This window comes from Balaenoptera physalus (assembly GCF_965194825.1).
Source record: "Balaenoptera physalus genome assembly, chromosome: 2".
Classification (NCBI taxonomy): Eukaryota; Metazoa; Chordata; class Mammalia; order Artiodactyla; family Balaenopteridae; genus Balaenoptera; species Balaenoptera physalus.
This window is the reverse complement of record NC_138883.1, coordinates 28,103,622-28,128,670: the sequence shown is the minus strand read 5'-3', so window position 1 is coordinate 28,128,670 and position 25,049 is coordinate 28,103,622. Positions and strand designations below refer to the sequence as shown.

The following is a 25,049-nucleotide window of genomic DNA, read 5'->3' as shown; positions in this document are numbered from 1 at the left end:
GACCTTTCAAGCAAACATATGCAAATCTTCTCAAGACCCCTCTTGTTATGGTTTGACTCCCAAAGTGGACATCAACCTGGCCAGTATCTAATTACATCGTCAAAAGGAAGCCAAGGCAGGGCAAACAGGGCAGCCAGGGTCTCAGCACACTAAACGGTATGTTGCAGAACCAGCAGTCAGAGGTTATACTTTTAGGCTTTAAAGCACATGAATATCTATTATCTGGCACAAAGGACACAAGGGGGTAAAAAAAGTTGAGATAGAGGCCTCAATTCTTAAGATGCTAGAAGCTTGGGCAGACACTCTTCAGTAAGAAGTAAAACACATACTGGCAGCAAGGGTAGGATTAGGGTCAAGGTGCTTTTACTTGAAAAGGTTTCAAAAATCAGAAGACTTTACCTTTGGTCTATTCTGGCACCCTTACCCCTTAAGAACTTACCCGGCTGATAACACAGCAATTCCACTCCTAGAGAAATGAAAACATATGTGCACACAAAAACTGTACACAAATGTTCACATCAGCATTATTTATGGTAGTCAAAAGTGAAAACGACCCAAATGTCCATCAACAGATGAATGGATAAATAAAATGTGGTATATCCATATAATGTAATATTATTTAGCAATAAAAGAAATGAGGTACTGATTCATGCTATAGCATGGACAAACCTCAAAAGCATTATGCTAAGTGAAACAAGCCAGTCACAAACGGCCACATATGTAATGATCACACTTTTATGCGATGTAAATGGTAGAGTAGTACCCAGAGTATGCAAAACCACAGAGGCAGATCAGGGTTACCTAGGGCTAAGGGATTTGGGGAAAATACAGAGTAACCTGGGTACAGGGTGATGGGGTAATGAAAATGCTCTAAAATTGACTGTGGTGATGGTTATACAAGTCTACAGATTTTTAAAACCACTAAATTGTGTATTTTAAATGAATGAATTATATAGCATGTGAATTAAATCTCAACAAAGGCACTGTTTAAGAAAAGAAGAAGAAAAAAGGAAAAGAAAAAGGAAGGAAGGAAAGGAGGGAGAGAAAGAAAGAAAAAACAACCTACCAGGCTGAAAAATCTTGTAGTAGGGACTATAGGCCACGTTTAATCCACCAAGCTTCACGGAGATTTCGTACCGCCCAGCCCTGCGCACAGTGAAGGCCACCTTGACCACGTTGGAACTGGGTTCCTGGAGGACTTCCTGGGTCACTGGAATTTCCACTGCTAGCTCAACATGAGAGATGTGAACTCTTAGTCCTACAGGCCGATGTGCAGGAAAGGGCTGCCCGTTCTTATAGAATAACTGCGGTGGGGAGAAGAGGGACACCCATTATTGAGCAGGGGGAGAAAATCATTTCCTGTGTTACTTGAGAGAGTGTGGGGAGGGAGGAGGTGACTGGTAAATCCCTGTATCCACCCACTCCTACAGTCCTGCTCACACAAGAAGGAACAAATTCTCTCAACGCTTCAAAGAAAACCATTAAGTCACGAACAAATTCTTAATGTATTCTGAGGAAAGGGGTAAAATACGCCACTGAGTCCATTTCAACTTGACACTTCGGAACCACAGATGCTGCCTACCCTGTCTTACTTGCAATTTTTTATTATATTATCACTGCTCACCCAAACGTAAAGGTAAGTCAGTGGGTACCACTGGCACTGAGTGAACAAAAGCACTAGGCAGGGCTAGTGGGCTTCAGACTATGGAGCTAAGCACAAGGCTGCAGTGGAGAAGTCATTGCAGGGGGCAGCAAACTTTCTGCAGAGGGCCAGAGAGTAATGCTGTTGGTTTGTGGGTCATACACAGTAAGTTACTCAACTGTGGTTAACTCCTCAAACGTGAAAGCATCCATAGGCAGTACAGGAAGATGAATGGGTGTGGCTGTGTTCCAATAAGTCTGTATTTATAGAAGCAGGAAGTGGGCCTGATTCGGCCCTTGGGCCATGGTTTGCCAACCCCTAATCTGTAACACCTACTCTTTTCAGTAATATTTTTCTCATTTTGAAAATGTAACATTAAGCTTTATACTTCTTCCAAGCTAAGCACCTATTAAACCAAAATGATAGAGAAATGTGTGACTCTTCAGCTGTCAACAATTCCCAAGTTCCTGGGGGGTGGGGGTGGGGAGGTGTTGGAGAACATGAACGTTTCAGGCCAGCACCACCAACAGACTGAACTGGATTCTGGAAGGCAACTGACTCAGAAACCCCAGTGGGTACAGAGACAGAAACATTCCCTTACATGCACTCGGAAGGCCATGCTGTGGCCCACCTCATAGGGGTCCTTCCAATCCCAGGAGACTTTGCAAGACCGGGGATCCAGGTAATTTCCCCGCACGTAGTCATATATAGTCCGGTCTCCTCGGCGTTCTCGGTCCTCATTCTGGAGGAAGCTGACTACACGTGCGGCAAGCTCAAAGAGGAACTTAATTGTGAAGAAGAATGCAACCACAGACACTGTGATGCCACCTATGTAAAACAGAGAACACACACACCACCCGCCAGTTACACACTACAGCGTCTCACTGTGGAACAGGCCAGTCATCTGTCAAGCAAGAATTCCAAAGACACCCTCTACTGGGTCACTACCTCTGTGGGTGAAGAGAGGAACTTCCATACCAGGGTCAGAAACTACGGTCCTCGGACCAAATCCCAGCCACTGCCTGTTTTTGTAAATAAAATTCTACTGAAACACAGCCCCACCCACTTATTTACTGTTGTCTAGGGTTGCTTTTGCCCTAAAGCCGCAGAGTTCAGTAGTTGTGACAGAGACTGTATGGCCTGGGAAGCTGAAAATATTTACTCTTTGGTCCTTTACAGAAAAAGGTTACCAACCCTTGTTCTACACCATGGTCCACATACGATGCCTACCCCCAACCTCCCTTCATGTACTGGGTCCTGACATAGTAAAAAGAATGCGCACTCTACTCTCTCCATTTGGAAGCCTTCCCCTTCCTTGTCCACTTGGCAAAAGCCCTCCCTAATCCCTGCCACAGTTAGGGGTTCCTTCTTCTGGGCTCCCTCAAACTCCCGTGCATTCATTCATCTATTATAACTTTTCTCCCCCTTCATGTTATGAACTCCATGGAGGCAGATTTTTGCCTTATTCGACTTTGACTCGACAGGAAACAGCGTCTGGCACTGGCCATAATTACTCAATAAATATTTCCCAAATGAATGAATTCCACTGCCAACTCTGTGAAGGTACATTCTAGCATGCCTGGAAATATTTCTAAGTCTATTTTCAAGGAGAAAGGGGGAGGTAAGGAGGCAAAAAATGATATAAGCAACCCTAACAAAGAAATAATAGAGAGCTCTTTCTATAACGTACCAATAACGTAAAACATCAGGTCCCTTCAATGCCAACAGACAGCCGAGGATCACAGCTGCAGCTGCAAAAGAAAACTTGTTTAGTTTTTCCTCTAACTCTTCCTTACAGCTGTCTCAGAGAGAGACAAAGCAGAGCATGTGGCTTGAGCCTACCATCTCCAGCCTTACTATCCCTGCTCTCTCTCTAGCTTGACAGGTGCCCTACAACATTTCAGAGAAAGAGAGACCATCATTCCCCCTAAAGACTTCCAATCTACCGACCACGTTAGGAATACCACAAACAGCCACTTCTAATTACAAAATGTAATAGCATGGCTTTCATCTTCTTGGATCCAGGGCCCCAAGACAGTTTACCTCCCCCATGCAAAGTGGTACTAATTAACACAGGCAAGGAAGATAATGGAGTCACTTTCCCCTTATGTTTGCCTTCTGGAAGTAATTCATCTAAGTAGAAATAGTTATATAAAATGTTTAAAAGGATTATTAGCATCATGTTGGCATTATGTAATTAAAATGAACTCTGGGTCATCCCAATAATAAGCAATGGCCATGTAAGAGAAACCATTTTCTTTTGCTGTTACCAATCAGACAAACTAATGGGCCCTGTGGAAGATGAGCTCAGCAGAGAGGCCAAGGAGAGGAAGGAAGCAAAGGAGGAGACTGTCCTTCTCATCCTAAGTGATGCCTGCCAAGGTCAGAACAATTCAAACAGGGGCCAGAGTCTGAGGGGAAACTTTCACTGTTATGAGACTTATCTCCAGAATAAGACTTCAATCTTATTACTCATTTGAACCACCCACAGTACTGCCAAGGAAAAATGCAATGCACACTGACATTCCTATCTTATCACTGAGTTTTGACCTTAACATAGACTGTACATGCTCTCCAATCCACAATGCACTAAATTCATTCTTTCTTTTCAAGTCAATATATATTAAGGTTATCAATGTTATCTAAACCCAGCACCTTTTATCAGCACTAATATATAACGTAGAGACAAGACAGCTGAAAATTTCTATGCTCAGATTTGGGAGGGACCAAAACAACTTTTTTTTTTTTTCTAACCAAGTGTGCTTTTATGTCTAATTATGCTGGGAAAATTTAAGAGAAAGAGTGACCAAAAATGGCCATTAGATCCTTTGATAACAATATATCCAATGGAATCCATAGGGAGTAGGTAATTTGAGGAATGACCATGTCAAGTTTCATAGAAATCCCTATTTAGACTGGTGTCCAAAGTCCTACCAGAAAAGAAATCCACACAGGGAACATTAGCACTGTCAATACACATGAATTAAGCTGCTCTCCAAAGGGTCTATTACAGAGGACAATATACTAACTCAATATCTGAGATCACAACTAGTGAGCCTCCTTCCCAAACAAGAATCTCATCTCCTGGGACCCTATGCTGAAAAGCTGCTATCATCTCTCAAGAAGCAACTGTCTGTGCCTTATAGGATATACTAGGTGACTTGGTGGAACCAAAACCAGCAGTTTAGTTGTCTTAAATACTCCCTCAGTTGGACATCATTCAATCTGACCCTGGACGTGAACATTTAGCCCTCAGCAAAGTCACAGCACTCAGTAGAAAATGAAGTATATGTAGGTGATGTTACAGACTTGTGGTCTTAAGTCTCTTACTCCTTAGAGGAATAGAGCAATGCTAAATTTATGGCACACATCATGAGGGCTGGGAAAATTCCTATGTACTGTCTCTGACAACCACAACAGCCTTTTCTGTGAGAGGCAGCTGACAAGCAGTAAGTCAGAGCCTGGAGACCAGTTCCAGGGCTGCAACTGTGTGACCTGTCTAAGCTTCAGAATTCTCATTGCCGTAAAAAGAGATGTAGTTTAATAATTTCTATGACACCATCTCCTTTAGTGTGATAGGACTTCAATATAGCTCTCCACGGCCATCAAGACTCTCAAATCAAACAGTAGAGCAAAGAGAATAATATAGAGGATGAGGGCATGACTAGACTAGAGCTAGACTACCTGGGTTCAAATCTGTTCTCTACCACTCACAGGGTAATCACGGACAACTTATTTAATCTCTCTATAATCTGCCAGTTTCCCTATCCATCAAATGGGGCTAATATCTGTGTGTACCTCACTGGGGTGTTGTGAGGATGAAACGAGTTAACACATGTAAACAGCCTAGAATGGTGCCTGGCACACAGTGAGTTCTCAGTTTTAATTATTATTATAATTATTATCAATAGTAGTAGCAGCATCATTACTCCTTTGTTTCAGAGCCAGTAAGAAACTGAGGGAACCTCTCTATTGGTCCACACTTCATTCAATGAGAAATGCATCAGAACTACAAAAGGCAAGGCTTCTCTTACCATACTTAAAATCTCTGCCTATGTGGGAGTTCCTTAAACTTTTCTAATTTTATGTCTGAAAATTTTTATAATGAAGAGTTAAAAAATTAATACTAAAATAACTCATCCAACAAATACTGAGTACCTACTTAATATGCCAGATACTGGGGGAACGGTGTGGAACAGCCATAGTCTTGGTCCTCATGGCTGATAATAATGAACTTGACCTTGTTAAGTCCTTGTCCATTTTTTCCCCCATTCGCTTGTCACTCAACCAAATCATCACCACTGATCTAGATCACCTAGACCTTTTCCAAAAGGTCAAGTCTACATTTCTACTCCAATTCCCTTTATTATTTAAAACTCAGCATACCAATTATTACTTTTTTCCAAACTCTCCTCTCTTCTCTGTGAAGCCTCCTTGTGATCAGGGAGTTAGCTCTGTCAATTCATCACTCATTTATGTGATCTTTATAAACTGTCCCACTTCTCTACAATACCTCTCAAAAAAACTCCCCAACAATACTTACCCATCTCTCAATTTTACCCATGGTCATATTCTAAACTTGCCTTCCTTCTGCATTTTCCTCCTTTCTGGATGCTGTCACAAAGCTTCCATGCCTTTGTCTTTGAGTACAGGGTTTCCTTTTAGGGTGACCCCTCAAATCACTTTTATTCCAGATTCACCTCTTCTGTAGGCATTTTCTGCCCTCTTACTGTACCTGTCGTGCCCTCTCTGCCCTGTCTCTGCTCCCACCCCATCTCATAGTAGTAAACCCATAACTTACAACCCCCTTATTGAGCCACTAACCACAGGTCAAACAATGTACTAGGTGTTTTACATGTTAGCCCAAGTAATTGTCACCAGTACAACTTGGTAAATAAGCATTATTATTCTTATTTTAGAGACTTGAAAATAAAAACCCTAGGCTTAGAAAAGTTGACTTGCTGAACATCTCCCAGCAGGTTAAGTGACTCTGAAGCCCAGTGTTCTTAACCTCATATAACAGTGAATCATGAAAAAGAGCGGAATCATAGGGATAGTGAAGTATTTGGGAAGAGAAAAGATTTAAGAAACCGGTAAAAGAAAGTATGAAAAGCATTACCCAATCTTACTGAGGATAAAATTAGAAAGACAAACGCTTACGGCCCCTTTTTAAATCTTTTGAAATAAAAATAAAGCGTTACAAAGGAAACTGGAATGCAGTACCAATTATCTAATGCAGAAATATCACTTGCTTACTAAAAGATCCTGGGCAAGTTGCTTAATACTACAGAATTTTGGCTCACATTACCTACAAAAAAGGGAAAGGGGAAATGTCTCAAGGGAATGTTAGAAAGTTGATTGACATACATATTCTAAAACTCTTTGCCTTTTTTAGTAAAAGATTTATAATTACAATATCAAATAAATTTTAGCCCTAACATTGAAGATTTGTTGTAAAAAAGTCTATTCCCAGAAATGAAGAATTGATTTCTTCATATTCAAATTGGCCCTGCTGGGAGCAAAGTCAATTCTTACTGCAACTGTGCACGTCAATGCTATCCCCTGCTGAGAGGGCTTAGAAACTGGTCACTGAGTCCATGTTCTACATCCCAATAATAAGTAAATCTTAACTAGTCTGTCACCTTACCTTTAAACGAGGGCCCATGTTCTGAGAGCCAAGGGGAGCACACTTATTCACCAAAGCAGGTAACTTTTGGCCACTTTCACCTTGTCTTCCAACTTCCACATGAAAGAAAACAGCTGCAGGGTCAAGAGAAAGTGTCTGTCCATCAGACCTTCAGCGAGGGTGTGTCACAGAAGCAGAGGGTCAATGTTTCTGGAATGAACTGCATGAATTCCACGGTGGAGAAATATAATTCCAAAATATAACATCCCTGGACTTCTGTCTAGTGCAGGGTGCAATTGGCTGCCAAAGGGTGCATCTATTCTGCTGTCTCGGGATCCTACGCTACAAAGAAAAAAAGAGTCAGTGGAATAGGTTTTTATCTCTCAAAGAGAACCCCCAGAAAACAACAAAGAAGAGGTATAGAATAGACAATGGAAACCCTGTGGCACTAAAAATAACCAAGGGCAGGTAATCTCTGACCAAGTTTTCCCAATTAAAAGTCCGCAAGAAAAGCCAAGTGGCGATCTCACGGGCTTAGCTGTGTCACTCCCCAGAAGGGAGCTCCAGCACTTCAGTGGATTGCAACCCTTCAGTCGATGCAGAGTAGAGCACAGATTTAGAGTGAGCCTCGTCACAACCACACACCCAGTTTCACTTTAACGGGGCTGGGAACAAGGTGAAGAGAAATGAAAGGAGAGCACAGGCGGGGCTGGGCTGCAGAGGGCCTTGTATGCCCTGATAAGGAATCAAGGTAATACTCAGCTGGAAAGGGGAAACCACCAAAGGGCTTTAAAACCCAATCAATCAGCCTATGCAGTCTGCTCCCTTTGTGCCCATGTATGCATTTCCAAGACAGGGTTAAACAATGCTGACTTTATCTTTAAAACAGTAAAATTTGCTACTGTGAGTAAGCGGAAAATTTTTGTGAACATTCAAGATAAAGTCAGTGAGTATCAAAGTTCGGTAAAGTCAGTTTGTAACTCAAAGATATTCATGAACTCAGTGTAGCAGAAAGGGGATTCTGGCAAGAACAGCCGCCATAGAACACATGAGAAGAAACTACTGATCACTAAATGAAAAGAGACAGTCCCTTTCCACATGGCAGGAACTGTTCTCAGTGCTTCATATGTATTAACTCACAACCCTAAGACACAGATACAATTATCCCTATTCTACAGATGAGGAAACTGAGGCATTTTCTCAAGGTACTTTCTCAAGATTACGCACAGTACATAGTAGAGTTGAGTCAAACCCAGACAACCTGGACTCAGACTCCATGCCTCTGCTGACCACTCTACCGCCTCTGTATCGTGGGAGACCAAAAAAGAAAACACAAAATGCTAACAAGACCAGAAGAACAGAATGGGTGAAAGCCACCAGATCAAACAAGTTGTCAAACTTTTATAATTAAAAATAAATAAGTATGTGTAATTATTTTAAAATATGGTGATAGACTTGCCAAGTACATCAGCCAAAACCTGGGTCAACTAGCAATCGGAACCAGTTTAAAGGAGCCACAAACAAGAGAAGAACTGCATAAACTATAAGAGATCCATTAGAATGCTATATAAGCATTAAAAAAATTACACTTTAAAGGAATATCACAGTGAATCACTCACAAATAAAATGTTAAATGAAAAAGCAAGCACAAAATTATTTACATATCATATGAGTCCAATTTTTAAAATATTATTATTACATAAAGAAGACTGGAAGGAGCAACATAAAAATGTGCTCATCTCTAGGTGTTTTGAATTATAGACATTTTTATTTTCTACCTGTACCTTTTAGTATTTTCCAAATTCTTTTTTTTTGCTGTGCCACACGGCATACAGGATGGATCGAACCTGTGCCCCCTGCAGTGGAAGCGCAGAGTCTTAACCACTGGACCACCAGGGAAGTCCCCCAAATTCTTAATGATGCAGGAACACATAAAAAGTTTCTAAATACTCTTTTTTTTCTCCCTAAAAAGGCAAGTTACCCTTTTTTTTTCAAATAAGCTAACAATATTTTTGTTTGTTTGTTTGTTTATTTACTTAGCCTGCGCTGGGTCTTCGTTGCTGTGCGCGGGCTTTCTCTAGTTGAGGTGAGCGGGGGCTACTCTTTGTTGTGGTGCACAGGCTTCTCATTGCGGTGGCTTCTCTTGCTGCGGAGCACAGGCCCAGGAGCGAGGGCTTCGGTAGTTGTGTCACATGGGCTCCGTAGTTGTGGCTCTCAGCTCTAGAGCACAGGCTCAGTAGTTGTGGCGCACGGGCTTAGCTGCTCTGCGGCATGTGAGATCTTCCGGACCAGGGATTGAACCCGTGTCCCTGCATTGGCAGGCGGATTCTTTTTTTTTTTTTTTAAATAGTAGGGTTTTTTATTTATTTATTTATTTATTTATTGATGGCTGTGTTGGGTCTTCGTTTCTGTGCGAGGGCTTTCTCTAGTTGCGACAAGTGGCAGCCACTCTTCATCGCGGTGCGCGGGCCTCTCACTATCGTGGCCTCTCTCGTTGCGGAGCACAGGCTCCAGACGCGCAGGCTCAGTAGTTGTGGCGCACGGGCCTAGTCACTCCACGGCATGTGGGATCTTCCCAGACCAGGGCTCGAACCCGTGTCCCCTGCATTGGCAGGCAGATTCTCAACCACTGCGCCACCAGGGAAGCCCGGCAGGCGGATTCTTAACCACTGCGCCACCAGGGAAGTCCTCAGCGTCCATACTTTTACAAGCTCCCCAGGTGATTCTTATGCATGTTAGAGTTCAGGAAACATGGTCTAGACTCTAGAGCAGTCAGCTGAGAAGGGACAATATTCTGCATCTCTAACAGGTTCACAGGTAATGTTGATGCTGCTGGTCTGCAGACCATGCTTTCAGGAGCAAGGGTCTATTGCACAAGGAGTTGGCAAACTACAGCCTGCAGGCCAAATCCAGACAGCTACCGGTTTTTGTTTAAAAAAAAAAAGTTTTTTAAAAGAAGAATAAACACAGCCAAGTTTGTTCGTTTACATTTTGTCTTTGACTGCCTTTGAACTACAACACAGAGTTGAGTAGTTGCAGCAGAGATGTATGGCCTACAAAGCTTTCCTATCTGACCATCTACAAAAAAAAGTTTACCAATCTCTGGTATAGATGACTTAGTCTTAAAGGTACATAAATGTGTTGTATAAATGAATTCATTTTTATATATCAAAAAAGCATAAAAATCACTTTCTTCTAGTTCTACTACCCCTTCTTAGGAAAAGGGCTATAAAACTGGCAACATTATGCAAATGTTTCTCCTGGCTAATTTCAACCGTTATTTAAAAGTTTTATGCCTTCCATACCCCAAATAGGAATTTTATACAATCATTTCCCAAAGTACGCGTTTCATACAATCATGCTTGGATTTCATCAAGGCTATAGTACCTCAGGGACCAAATACTGTATCTGGGTTTCTAAAATTACTACAATACATACTGAGTCTCTGCTTTTACAATGCTATTCTAAAAAGCTGTGACCTACTGTATAGCACAGGGAACTCTACTCAGTACTCTGTAATGACCTATATGGGAAAAGAATCTAAAAAAGAGTGGATATATGTATATGTATAACTGATTCACTTTGCTGTACAGTAGAAACCAACACAACATTGTAAATCAACTATACTCCAATAAAAAATTAATTAGAAAAAGAAAACTATGTGAAAGTCCACTTCAGAATTCTAGTGCATAAAGAGATAGTGGCAGCACATAGGAGTTCCAAATATCAACCACTGAGTCCCACAAAACAAGACAGGACAAAAGAAAGACGTTTGCTTTGTTAAGATGTAGTCTCCAGCATTCTCTACACAGAGAAGCACCAGCCTCAAGTCCACGGAAGTCAAAGTAAAAAAAACAAATCATTCAATTAGCAAAAGGCCCACAAGTTAGAGTGGTCCAACTAAGGAGGTTCCAAGAAACAAAGTGTACCAACAGACACTTTAGATTATTAGTTTATATTTTCCTTTGCTTAATTTCACCCTTGGTTTACTCTCCCCACCCCAAAATCCCACCATAAAAGATTGCCTTCCCCCATCAAGTTTATACTCTTGAGATATTTATACAGTTGTGTATTCCTGCTACCTTGGTTCAGCCAAGTTATGCAATTTTCATTTCTATCCGTTCCTCATCCATCAGCCCCTCCAGTCTCTTAATCATTCCTGTGGGTCTTCTGTGAACTCTCTCCAGCTGGTCCCCAGCGATCTCGTAATGAGGTGCCTCCAACTGACTGCAGCCTTCCAGGAACAGCCTCGTTAGTCAGAACAAGATGAGCTCACCCTCCTCGGTTCCGTGACATAATACTCCTGACTAGACTATCCCCCAAAACAGAAAGCTAGAATGCTGCTGTATTAGACTATAACCCCATTCCATGCTCCCCAGATGTGGGCATTGGGGCATGCCAGAATGTGCTAGAAGACAGAGGATAAATGGACACGTTCCCACTGCGTCTAGTTATTAGAGGATGAGGTGGTGGGGAGAAAAAATATTTTCATGGTAAAACAAACTCATAGATAATAAAGTAGAATGCAAAATATGCAAGAATTTCTAAAGATAAAACATGGGTATGTTCAAAACGTTCATATATATTTTGTAGTTGAGGCAGAAAGGCTCCTTGGGGCTCTGTTCTCAGCCCCCAAAGGGTTACATGCCTCCTATCCTCTACCATTAGAGGTACCTGAGCCGAAAATTTGGAAAAGCACTGCAACTGCTGATATACTACACCGTTACCACCCATTTCATAAACTCACATTTTATTTTTTCTGCTATGTTCCTCCATCTCTAGATATCTGTATTTTCTCTTAGCTTAAAATTATTTGCTAAAACTTTGTGTTTTAGCAAATTCACTATAATTCACCACCAACATCTTGAGGTTCTTCTGTATCATTCATTCTTCATTCATTTCATATTTGTTGAGCATCTGTGGCATTCCAGACTGTGTGCTAAAAGCTAAGGTCACAAGAATAAATAAGACGGGGTCTTTTCTTAACCTCCACGAACCCTGTCCAATGTGGGAGCTGGACATACAACGTAGCAAGTACCACAAAAGAGGAAAACACAATATGTGGAGGGCAAAGGAAGGAGAGACGTAACTTTGCCTGAGTGGGGAAGTCCACAGGAGTGGCAAAGGGGCTATTACTTAAGAATGAGTAAGCATGGCAGAAAGAAAAAAAAAAAAAGTACCGCTATCCTAGGTAGAAGCAGCAGCATAAGAAAAGTACTGAGTCGAGAGAGAGTGATAAAAAGTTAAGCATTACAAAAGCAAAGTGTTTAGAAAACCACCTGGGCCAAACCAGGGTGACTGATTCTAAGTACAGTACAGTGCAGTGGTCAAGAGCATGAATCTCACAACTAAGCAATCCTGGACAAGCTACTTAGCTTATCTTCAGTTGCCTCAGATACAAAATGGAGATGCACTGAGAAAAGAAAGGAATTCAGCTGCGCTTGGGGAGCAAGACTTGGAATATAAGGGAAGGGAGGACGAGCTGAGACTGGCAACTAGACCCAGGTGACTTGGGACCACACGAGAGCCCTGGGGGATACGGCTTTATATGCAAACCAAGCTGTGGGGTTGCCAGGTTATGATGGCGGTTTGTGCCCAAGCAGCCCAACCCAAATAAATGAGGAAGATGGCACAGAGTGTACCTGAGGGAACTTGGTTCAGCCAAGTTATACAGTTTTCATTTATATTCGTTCCTCATCAGGAAAGATGAGAGATCCAGAGAAATCTCTTTTGGAAACAACCACAGCAACAATCCAAAATACTAAGTTTTCTGGATTTCTTTTTCAAGTATAATGATAAAGACAAGAATCCACCTGCACTGAGAACTTACTATATGCCAGCACTGTTTGAAGCGTTTCATATATTATCTCATTTAACTCTCACAGCAACCATATAAGGTAACCATATTATTATGCGTATTTTAGAGATTAGGAAACAGAGGTACAGAGCGCTAAAATAACTTGTCTGTAGTCACTAAGCTGACAACTGAAGGAACCAGGCAGTGTGATTCCAGAGCCTACCATCTTACCCAGGAATACTGATGCATCAGGAAGAACCTCCAAAAAGGGGTGGGGGGGAAGACATTCCTGGGATAAGAAGAATGAGAGCTCAGAAATAATTTAATTTGGAATTTTAAAGGAATATGACTTCATTTTATTAGACTCTAAGCAACAACGACAACAAAACCACAAGAGATGTTTTTTAACTAAGGGAGTAAGAGGATCACACATTTAAAAAGAAGTAACTCTGGGGGCAATTTGAAAGAGACTCTGAAGAGAAAGACAGATCAATGGCTGAGACACAAGAGGATACTGGCCCAAGGGAGCTACTAGGCACTGGCTGTGATGTAGAGAGGGAGAGACTAGCATATGCTTTATTTCTGTTAGAAGCAACAGATCGGTGATCTGCGAGGCTGAAAAGATCAAGGAAAGCAAGAAGCCAAGGACAAATCAGGATTTTCTATGCTTGGGAGCCTGGATGAATAATGGTAGAGAATTAAGGAGGCAGAACAAATATGTAAGGAAAGTAATGAGTGTAGAACTGATCATGTTAAGTTTAAAGTGTCTATAGGATATCCAGGTGAGCATATCCACAAGACGAGTGGAAATCAGCATCTGAAGCTATAGATACCAGGATCTTGAGGGCAGTTAAAAGACATGGGGAGGGGCTTCCCTAGTGGCGCAGTGGTTGAGAATCTGCCTGCCAATGCCGGGCACATGGGTTCGAGCCCTGGTCTGGGAAGATCCCACATGCCGCAGAGCGGCTGGGCCCGTGAGCCACAACTACTGAGCCTGTGCATCTGGAGCCTGTGCTCCGCAATGGGAGAGGCCGCGGCAGTGAGAGGCCTGCGCACCGCGATGAAGAGTGGCCCCCGCTTGCCAGAACTGGAGAAAGCCCTCACACAGAAACGAAGACCCAACACAGCCAAAAATAAATAAATAAATAAAAATTTATTTAAAAAAAAAAAAAAAGACATGGGGAATGGGAAAAGACTGCCAGAGAAAGCAGGCAGACCAAGAAAAAGACTAATCATAGAACCCTGAGGGGATCAACTTTAAATATATCCTGCCCTTGCCCCCAAAAAAGAGCTAGCAAATCAAAATGAGAAGAAACTCAGAGGAGAAAAATTGTATTGGGTTGTCCAAAAGGTTCATTTGGTTTTAAGATGGCTCTAGTAGCACTTAGCTGTCTTTAACTTCATTCGAAACAATTGTTAGATTGTATGTGACAGCTGTCATATCAGTGTGCATTTAAAAAAAGACTTATCAAAATTGGTGAATTTTTGTGTAGCAACATTTTCGGCATATTATGCTTTATTATTTCAAGAAAGATAAAAATGCAACTGAAACGCACAAAAAGATTTGTGCAGTGTATGGAGAAAGTGCTGTGACTAATCAAATGTGTCAAAAGTAGTTTGCAAAGTTTCGTGCTGGAGATTTATTGCTGGACAATGCTCCACGGTCGGGTAGACCAATTGAAGTTGATAGCGATCAAACTGAGACATTAATTGAGAACAATCATCGTTATATCACGCGGGAGATAACCGACATACTCAAAATATCCAAATCAAGAATTGAAAATCATTTACACCAGTTTGGTTATGTGAATCACTTTGATGTTTGGGTTCCACGTAAGTTAAGAGAAAAAAAGCTTCTTGATCGTATTTCTGCATGCAATTCTCTACTTAAACGTAATGAAAATGTTCCGCTTTTAAAACGAATTGTGATAGGCGATGAAAAGTGGATACTGTACAACAAAGTGGAATGGAAGAGATCGTGGGCAAGTGAAATGAACCACCACCAACCACACCAAAGGCCAGTTCATCCAAAGAAGGTGATGTTGTGTACATGGTGGGACTAGAAGGGAGTCCTCTATTATAAGCTCCTTCCGGAAAACCAAATGATTAATTCCAACAAGTACTGCTCCCAACTAGACCAACTGAAAGTAGCACTCGATGAAAAGCATACAGAATTAGTCAACAGAAAATGCATAATCTTCCATCAGGATAACGCAAGACTGCATGTCTCTTTGATGACCAGGCAAAAGCTGTTAGAGCTTGGCTGGGAAGTTCTGATTCATCCGCTGTATTCACCAGACATTACACCTTCAGATTTCCATTTATTTCGGTCTTAACAAAATTCTCTTAATGGAAAAAATTTCAATTCCCTGAAAGACTGTAAAAGGCACCTGGAACAGTTCTTTGCTCAAAAAAGATAAAAAGTTTTGGGAAGATGGAATTATGAAGTGGCCTGAAAAATGGCAGAAGGTAGTGGAACAAAAGGGTGAAAATGTTGTTCAATAAAGTTCGTGATGAAAATGAAAACTGTGCCTTTTATTTTTACTTAAAAACCCAAAGGTACTTTTTTGCCCACCCAATAAAAGTAATTTATTGGAGGCAAAAGGAAGTGACTATTTCTAGAAATTGATGGTCAACTGTATTAGACTGAGTAAAGATTTAGGCCAGAGAGGGAATTCAAAATCAGCCCTCAAGTTTTTTTTCCTTAGTTATTTGGAACTCTCATTCTCTGATCTAGCAACTTCTTCAAATAAAATTTGCATTTTATTTCCATCTATTTTCATTAATAATATTAACCTAAACTTGACCCAACACTGATAACTAGTAAGCTCTTTGCAACTCAGTTCAGTGATATTATTATTTCAAAATTATTTTAATGCCTAGAACAAATTCAGATCCAAACTAATTTAAATCTATTCTCTAATCCTATATAAATCACTGGTTAAAAAAAAAAATCTCTTGTCAAATCTCTTTTCAAAATCAGTTTCACTGAAGTATAATTTATATCTAGTAAGTCACCAATTTAGAGCATACAATTAAGAGTTTTGACAACTGTATAAGGTTATGATATAAAGTACAATCATGATACAGAACATTTCATCATCCCCAAAAGTTCCCTCATGATCCTTTGCAGTCAGCCCCCTCCTCCACCCCCACTGATGTACCTTCTTTTGCTATAATTTTGCCTTTTACAGAATGCCACAGAAATGACATCACATAGAAAATGTAGTCTTTTGTGTGTGACATAACACTTTTGAGCTCCATACATGCCATTACTTGTATCAGTTGTTCATTCCCCTTTACTGCTGCCAGTAGTCATCCATTATGTGGACGTACAACAATTTGTTTATCCACTCACCAGCACAGGACATTCTATCCAGGCTGGGGCTATTACGGGTACACATTCAAGTACAAGTGTAATGTGGACACACGTTTTCATTTCTCTTGGGTAAGCAGCTAAGAGTGGGATTGCTAGGTCACGTGGTTAGTATATATTTAATCTACACGAAACTGCCAAACTGTTTTCCAAAGTGGCTGTACCACCTTGCACTTCCACCAGCAATGTATGAGAGGTCCAGTTGCTGTACACACTTATGCTTGGTATTATCAATCTTTTAAATTTTACCCATTCTAATAGGTGTGAAGTGGTATCTCACTGTGCTTTTAATTTCCCTAAGGACTAACAATATTGAATATCTTTTCATGGGCCTGTTGGCTATTTATAAAGCTTCTTTGGTATCCAAATCTTCTGCCATTTTAAAAAACTGAGCTGTCTTCCTACTACTGAGTTGTAAGAGTTCTTTATAAATTCTGAATACAAGTCCTTTATTAGATATACATTCGGCAAATATTTTCTGTGGCTTGCTTTTTCATTTTCTTAACAGTGTTGTTTAAAGAGTAAAAGTTTCTAATTTTCCTAACTTGATGAAATCCAACTTATTAACCTTTTTCTTCCTTTTATAGTTTGTGCTTTTTCGTGTCTTATTTCTTTAAAAAATTCTTTGCTTAACTCAACGTCACAAAGATTTTCTTCTATAAGTTTTACCTAAAAGTTTTGCATAAGAAAATCTCTTGTCAAAGTTTTCTTAAAATTTTTATTTATTTATGTTTGTTCGTTTACTTATTTATGGCTGCGTTGGGTCTTCATTGCTGCATGCGGGCTTTCTCTAGCTGGGGCAAGCAGGGGCTACTCTTTGTCGCGGAGCACGGGCTCTAGGCGCGCGGGCTTCAGTAGTTGCGGCACGCGGGCTCCAGAGCGCAGGCTCAGTAGTTGTGGCACACGGGCTTAGCTGCTCCGCGACATGTGGGATCTTCCCGGACCAGGGCTCGAGCCCATGTCCCCTGGATTGGCAGGTGGATTCTTAACCACTGCGCCACCAGGGAAATCCACTGTCAAAGTTTTAAACAAGATTTTTTAAGAAACATCTGCATTCCATTTATCTCATAATTAGTCACACAGTTTTATTATCCCTTCGTTTCTTTCAAAATCAACTTCCCACATTAACAACCACTATTTAAGTTATAGTCTATTTCAGAATTGGAAAGATTTTTATCTTTTAACAGATGTTCCACTTCTTCAATATAATAAACGGCATTTCTAAATGTAGGCAAGATCTTAGTCCCTCAGTTCTCCTCAAATGACATAAAATTTCTGGATCCCTGATGCTTGTTTTTAAAAGTAATTCTACATTTCTTAATTCAACTTGGATTCCATTACATCAGTCTCTTTAAAATAATCCAGAGTTCTTCAGACTCAAAATTAAATGAATAGTATATATAAAACTATTCTATGGGGGGCTTCCCTGGTGGCGCAGTGGTTGAGAGTCTGCCTGCCAATGCAGGGGACACGGGTTCGAGCCCTGGTCTGGGAAGATCCCACATGCCACGGAGCAACTGAGCCCGTGAGCCACAATTACTGAGCCTGCGCGTCTGGAGCCTGTGCTCCGCAACAAGAGAGGCCGCGATAGTGAGAGGCCCGCGCACCGCAATGAAGAGTGGCCCCCACTTGCCGCAACTAGAGAAAGCCCTCGCATGGAAACGAAGACCCAACACAGCCATAAATAAATAAATAAAATTGAAAAAAAACCCCAAAAAAACCACATAATTTAAAAAAAAAAAAAAAACTATTCTATGCCCCCTGGAATACAGAATAGTTCAAAGAAAGTAGGAGAAATTTATATAAAGCTAATGTTAGTAAAACAGGGAGAAATGAAACAAGAAATTACCATTGCTCATTTTGTAACTTCATGGGATGTCTGGAGAAAAACAAAATAGAAGACTGGCTCATCTATGCCCCTGTCACAGTCTTTACTCTAAATCAAGAAAACAGCAGCTTTAATTTACAACTCCTTCTTACCCTGATGTTTTTTCTATTTACCAAACTGACTCTACTGTGCCCGATCCACAGATTTAGAACAGGTCCCTGTGTTCCCATACCATGGCAGCTTTTATGCTTAGGTGACCCTGGGCCACTGAATCTTGGCTGTAACAGGAAAAATTTTAAACTAATTCTCTGAATCTGACAAGCCGTCTCCCTCAATAAGTCTAGGAAGTTTTTATATCATTAACTGTGCATGAAGTGGCAGGCAAACAGCCAGATCTACAGCCCAGTGGGGTGAAACTGGAATTGTCACACATATACTCAAAAGCTAACACAATTTCTAACTCTACTACCATCTATTACTTTCAGTTCTACTCTTATTTTTTAAGGAAAATAAATTACTTATATAATCAGAAGAAAGAGGAACCTTAAATGAATACTTTATAGTTCTTTGTTTAAGATTCTGGGAAGAAAAAATCAACTAGCCACAGAAATGGCAACTTAAGATGGCTCAATTTGAAGGAGAAACTCAACACTTATGGTATTCAAAACAAAACTTCTGTTGACCTAATAATCAATGTTACCAAACAAGTGTTTATTAATTTCTTCAAATGTGTATTAAGAACCTATTACATGGGGCTTCCCTGGTGGCACAGTGGTTAAGAATCCCCCTGCCAATGCAGGGGATATGGGTCCGAGCCCTGGTGTGGGAAGATCCCACATGCCACGGAGCAACTATGCCCGTGCGCTACAACTACTGACTGAGCCTGCACTCTAGAGCCCATGAACCACAACCACTGAAGCCCATGCGCCTAGAGCCCGTGCTCTGCAACAAGAGAAGCCACAGCAATGAGAAGCCCACGCACTGCAACAAAGAGTAGCCCCTGCTCACCGCAACTAGAGAAAGCCTGCACACAGCAACGAAGACCCAACACAGCCAAAAATAAACAAATAATAATAAAAAAAAGAACCTATTACATGCCAAGCAGTATGTTGGATGCTTAGGATTCCAAAATAAGATAGTCCCTGACCCCTTAGAAACAAACTAGTAAAGAAGACAGACAAGTAAATAATTGGTGATCGTTCCATATAGTAAAATCTATGAGGTGAACACACAGTGTTAGTGGAGGCTGGGAAGGGACCCTCAATCAGGAACAGCTCTTAAGCTTCTCAGGAAACTTCACACCACCCTCCTGGGAGCAAAGCCGACTCTCCCACTGAGTTAACAGTGCTCTGGGAATCAAAGGCTACAAAACACTACCTATGTGGTATTGTTTATTCTCATGGTCAGTGACTTTCTGTCCTCAGCACTGGTCAGAGGGGATTATTGGACCACATACATGGCACAGCAAAAGCTCACTGGAAACCCTAATTTATCAAAATTACACGTGATCTAAATGCAGTGTGGTATCCTGGAACAGAAAAAGGATATTAGTGGAAAACTTTATGAAATCTAAATAAAGTCTGTAGTCCAATGTCATACCAATGTTAATTTCTTAGATGTGACAAAATGTACCGCGATTATGTAAGACGTTAACATTAGGGAGAGATCTGAGTGAAAGGTATACAGGAACTTGCTGTACTATTTTGCATCTTTTCTATGAACTTAAAATTATTCCAACATAAAATCTGGTTTTTAAAAAAAGTACATATGGTTCCCCACTTTACATTCTCACTCCCCCTTAGGATTCTGAACATGCCTCCCAAGTCACTGCCCCAGTTTAGGTAATGCTTGGTTAAAACGTTTTTTCAAAATCTTTTCGTTTCTTTTCTACGGATATAAACCATTTATGCAGCCCAGCTGGGTTTCCTTCTTCACCAAGATATGAAAAACTAGATCACACTTGGGAGGTTTTAACTGTTTTCCTAACAGTTTCACCACATACACCAAGGGGTATCCTTGGAGTTAAACTTCCCTAAGTGGACAAGACAGGGGTTTAAAATAACCTGGGCTGGATCTCTGGATAAAAACAAAGGGACACAACAGAAAATATATTTTGTATATTCTTAGATTATCTTTACCTGATCTCTGATCAAAAAGAATAATGAATAGAAAATACAATGAAAGCATAGGAAGGACTTTTCCAGAAGCCTACAGCAAACTTAATCTCTCACGTCATTGACCAAGATTGAATTACATTTTCTTTCCTAAATTAGAGACTGGTAAAGACGGATGGAATTATTCTTAGCCAACCAGCCCCATCCTTTGGCGTGAAGATGTGGTTGGCTTTCCCTGAAGCACGTGGCTGCAAGGGAGGAAAGTGAATACATGGAAAAAAATCTGTTAGGAGGAAGGAGGAAATGGATGCCAGGGGTAGGGAGGTGGGGAGATCAACCAAAAGAATCCTCTGCACTTGTATATCCACAGTATGCTAGCATTTAAGGAACTTTAAAATGTAAAAGCAACTTTTACTATGTAATTACTTTTACTAGCACTTGTGTTTTCTCTTGCTTTGTCAAAGTTCTTGGGGTGGACATGGGAGCTTATACAAGCACCAAAAAAAGACAGAGAATTAAGTATGGCTAGTAGGTTTCTATGAGTAGTGGGCTTAGTGTCTGTTGGGTGGGTTATGTGGGGTACCAAATTCATGTTCCTTGTATCGTTCTAGTGGAATCAGATGGCCTTGCAGACATACAGAAGCATAAAGACAGGTCATCTACTTAAACCAATCCCAATTTTTCAAAACAGAAATGTAATTTAAATGCTTTTTAAAGTGTTTTATTTCACTTTGTCTTTAAGGCTAGTCCAAAAGGAACTAGCATTAGTTAAAGGATAAAAATAGATGGATATGCCTTGGGAAGAGAAAGTAGAAACTACACAGGGTTATTGTATAAGATCTTAGAGTACCTAAGCAGGAAGGGATCTCAAAATCATTAGTAAACCATTCAATCTTTTAATAAAATTTATTGTGGGACTTCCCTGGTGGTCTAGTGGCTAAGACTCCATGCTCCCAATGTGGGGACCCGGGTTAGATTCCTGGTCAGGGAACTAGATCCCACAACTAGTGGGAACCAGATGCCACAACTGAGTTTGCGGCAATCAAAAGATCCCGTGTGCAGCAACTAAAGACCCAGCACAGCCAAATAAATAAGTAAACAAACAGACAAATAAATAATTTTTTAAAATTTATTGTTAGTATTTTAAAAAATACAATGAACAGGACTTCCTTGGTGGCACAGTGGTTAAGAATCCGCCTGCCAATGCAGAGGACACAGGTTCAAGCCCTGGTGCGGGAAGATCCCACATGCCACGGAGCAACTAAGCCCATGTGCCACAACTACTGAGCCTGTGCTTTAGAGCCTGCGAGCCACAACTACTGAGTCCACGTGCCACAACTACTGAAGCCCGCGTGCCTAGAGCCCATGCTTCGCAACAAGAGAAGCCACCGCAATGAGAAGCCCGCGCACTGCAACGAAGAGCAGCTCCCGCTCACGGCAACTAGAGGAAGTCCAAGCGCAGCAACGAAGACCCAACGCAGCCAAAAATAATTAATTAATTAATTTAAAAAAATACAATGAACTGATGTTGATAATTAGCATCTCAACACCAACAGGCAAACTGCACTGAAATGAATGCTTCAGCTAAAAGCTCTGAAAAACATGATACCAATTCCTCAACTATTCAAGGTAACAAAAATTCATATTAAAATCATATGGTACTGTTTCCAATTCAGGCTAAATGACAAGACATATAGCTACCATAACTGTTTGGTTTCTAATATCTAAACGATACTCACCTCTTTCTATTAAACCACAATTTGTAGTACAGGCTTCAAGAGTCCCTTCAGGAAAATGGCATGGTGACATAACACCATATCAATTCTCAGGCATGCTCACACATACCCACACACTGCAATAAGGTTAAACAACCTCAAAACTTTGGAAACTACTATACAAAAGAATATTAGTGAAGGCTAAACATTCATAAACCCTTCAAAAAGCAAAGAAACCAAAGAAAGATAACTAAAATGTACACCTAAGCTATTTAATGACTAAAGTCATTTAAAAGGTAAATTGATTTACTAGAATCCATTAAGGTCATAAAATTTGATCTGTTATATGGTATGTTACAGTGTTAAATAAATATTACACAACACTACTCTGCCCTGAACCACTACCAGAAAGATGAACAAGTAGAATAATTCCTCTAAAATATTTCAATTTGCACACCTGTTCAACCACCTACCATAATTTATCTGTTCACAAGTCTTTCTCCAATACAGGCCTGAACTTTTTAAGAGTAACCAGCACATTGCCTGTAGCAGAATGGGCCCCCAATAAATGTCTTCTGAATGAATGAACATGCAGCGGTAATGTACTTCTGAGGTATCCTTACGAACCAATTCAATATCGATACCTTAGGAGTAGGGAATGCTGTACACATATCATGCTACCATATTTAGAGGCAGTCAAGCTAACTGAAAAATAACTCACAGCAACTAACATTTGCTGGGAGAAAAACTCGTATCACATGAGACATAAAAATAAGTGTAAAAACTGTAACTTGAAAAGGAAGAAAATATCTGTGAATTTATTTTTCTCTTAATGGCCACAAAAGTGAATCTACCTCTAACTTTCTAACACTGAAATACAAGATGTTGGAATCTTTCATCATCCAAAATTTTATATAGAAATTTGTTAACAACTTAACATTAGTAAGTTAGACCAATTAGTGAATGGAATGAAGTCCAAGCCCAATTATGTGTTCAAACTGTGGGTCAACTGCCTTGAACAATTCTTTCTCTTTAAGACTGCAGAAAAGTACAAAACAACCTCTTGACTACTGAGAAGGACTAAAATTATTTCTTTTTCTCACAAGTATGTAATCAAAAGCAATTACTTTCTGCTCCCACCCAACACAAAGCAACACCATCTCCCTCTCCGAACACCATCAAAATATGCTATAGAATATCTGAGTACTTTAATCTTAGACCATAAGAATCTCAGATTGCAACAAAATTACAATGCAACAAAACATATTTTTCTAAGTATGGTCTCATCCTCCATGGTGTTCCTACACTAATTTAGCTCCCTATCAAGTTTTAACAATCAAGGAAATCAGAAAAGTCTCAGAATAGATATTACAAACTGCTTGTTTTTTTTTAAAATGTATTATTGTTCGTGGATTCCAAAATTCAGGGTACACATTACCAAGAGAGTGTTTTTCTGTCAATGCCTGAATTTAAATGCAAATGACTATTTTATTATATGCAATTTTCCCTCTGAACCTATATATAACACTAATCAGTCTCCAAATGTTCAAAATAAACACACCAATCATGTTTACTTAAGAAGCTTATTGGGCTTCCTTGGTGGCACAGTGGTTAAGAATCCGCCTGCCAATGCAGGGGACACGGGTTCGAGCCCTGGTCCGGGAAGATCCTACATGCCGCGGAGCAACGAAGCCCGTGCGCCACAACTACTGAGCCTGCGCTCTAGAGCCCGCGAGCCACAACTACTGAGCCCACGTGCCACAACTACTGAAGCCCATGCACCTAGAGTCCGTGTTCCGCAACAAGAGAAGCCACCGCAATGAGATCCCCGCTCACCGCAAAGGAGAGTAGCCCCCACTCGTCGCAACTAGAGAAAGCCCGCGCCCAGCAACGAAGACCCAACACAGCCAAAAATAAATAAATAAAATAAATAAACTAAAAAAAAAAAAAGAAGCTTATTGCCTAATCACCAAGAGGTTCTAATGCATCGAAAAAGTGGTGGCTATCATATCACCATGACAGCTTGGCAGAAAGGCTGTTCCCGAAAGATTAGGAACTTCTAGTAACGACAAATGGGGTAAAGCAAGAGGCACATACAGTATCTGTAGATGCTTCCATAATAAAATTATTTCCATATCAAAAATTCAGAGCCTACAAAGTCAGATATGTGCCCTACAAAGCTATCTAAATGCATGCATGCCTAAAAGGGAAAGCAGAAGTAGGAAGAAAACTGTCTACTCAAATCAACACAAGAAATCACCCTGCAATTGAGCTTTTCAAGAACTGAAAACGTAATAAAGTTTTTGAGGTTATTAACACATTCAAGTTCCAAATTGAGCAACTATATTAAAATACACAATTGGCATACTCTGACAGAAGACACACAACAATAACAGAAAACACTTTAATAGGGTTTAGTCGTGCTAGGAACTTCATACTTCAACTAATTTAGTCTTGATTACATCCCTGTAAGACAGATACTATTCATTTTACAGGTAAAGAATCTGAAGCACAGATAAAATCACCCAATTACATACAACTAGTAAGAGGCAGAACAGGGATTTTTAATTCCATCAGTCAGACGCCAAATTTCATGTTAATACACTATATTTCATAGTAAGGCTTATGCTGCAATGGTCAGTTGTTTTTTTTTTTAACCTCATAACCTTTTTGGATTTCAAACACTAGGACAGCTTTGTGCAATAAGTACAGACTTTGGAATCAAACAGACCCAAACAAACCCCTGAACAAAGTCTGAGCCTCAGCTTCCCCATATGTAAAAAGAGGGTACTGAAGTTATTGTGAAGGTCAAAGAAGGTAATATAATTAAAGTGCCAAATACAATATGTAAGATCGGGGTTCTTAACTTTAAGCGCAGATACCTAGAGGGTTCACAGATGGGCTTCAGAGTCCACGAGTCTCATAATTGTATGACAAATGTTGTATGTGTA

The 25,049-nt window shown here is 40.4% G+C and overlaps 1 protein-coding gene across 8 annotated transcripts in view; it reads right to left on the bottom strand.

The window, feature by feature from the left end:
* The window catches only part of AREL1 (apoptosis resistant E3 ubiquitin protein ligase 1), a 49,381-nt gene that overhangs the window by 23,632 nt on the left and 700 nt on the right, over positions 1-25,049 (bottom strand). For 5 of the 8 annotated variants that reach the window (XM_082451618.1, XM_082451621.1, XM_082451616.1 and 2 more), the window contains exons 2-5: positions 7,290-7,610; positions 3,333-3,393; positions 2,244-2,470; positions 1,067-1,304 (exon numbers count right to left, since the gene is read on the bottom strand). In XM_082451618.1, the coding sequence (XP_082307744.1) occupies positions 1,067-1,304; positions 2,244-2,470; positions 3,333-3,348 (481 nt within the window). In that variant the 5' untranslated portion in view covers positions 3,349-3,393; positions 7,290-7,610. Of the gene's footprint in view, positions 1-1,066; positions 1,305-2,243; positions 2,471-3,332; positions 3,394-7,289; positions 7,611-7,798; positions 8,770-25,049 lie in introns of those variants that run through there. The other 3 variants (XM_082451619.1, XM_082451617.1, XM_082451620.1) reach the window with 3 other exon arrangements.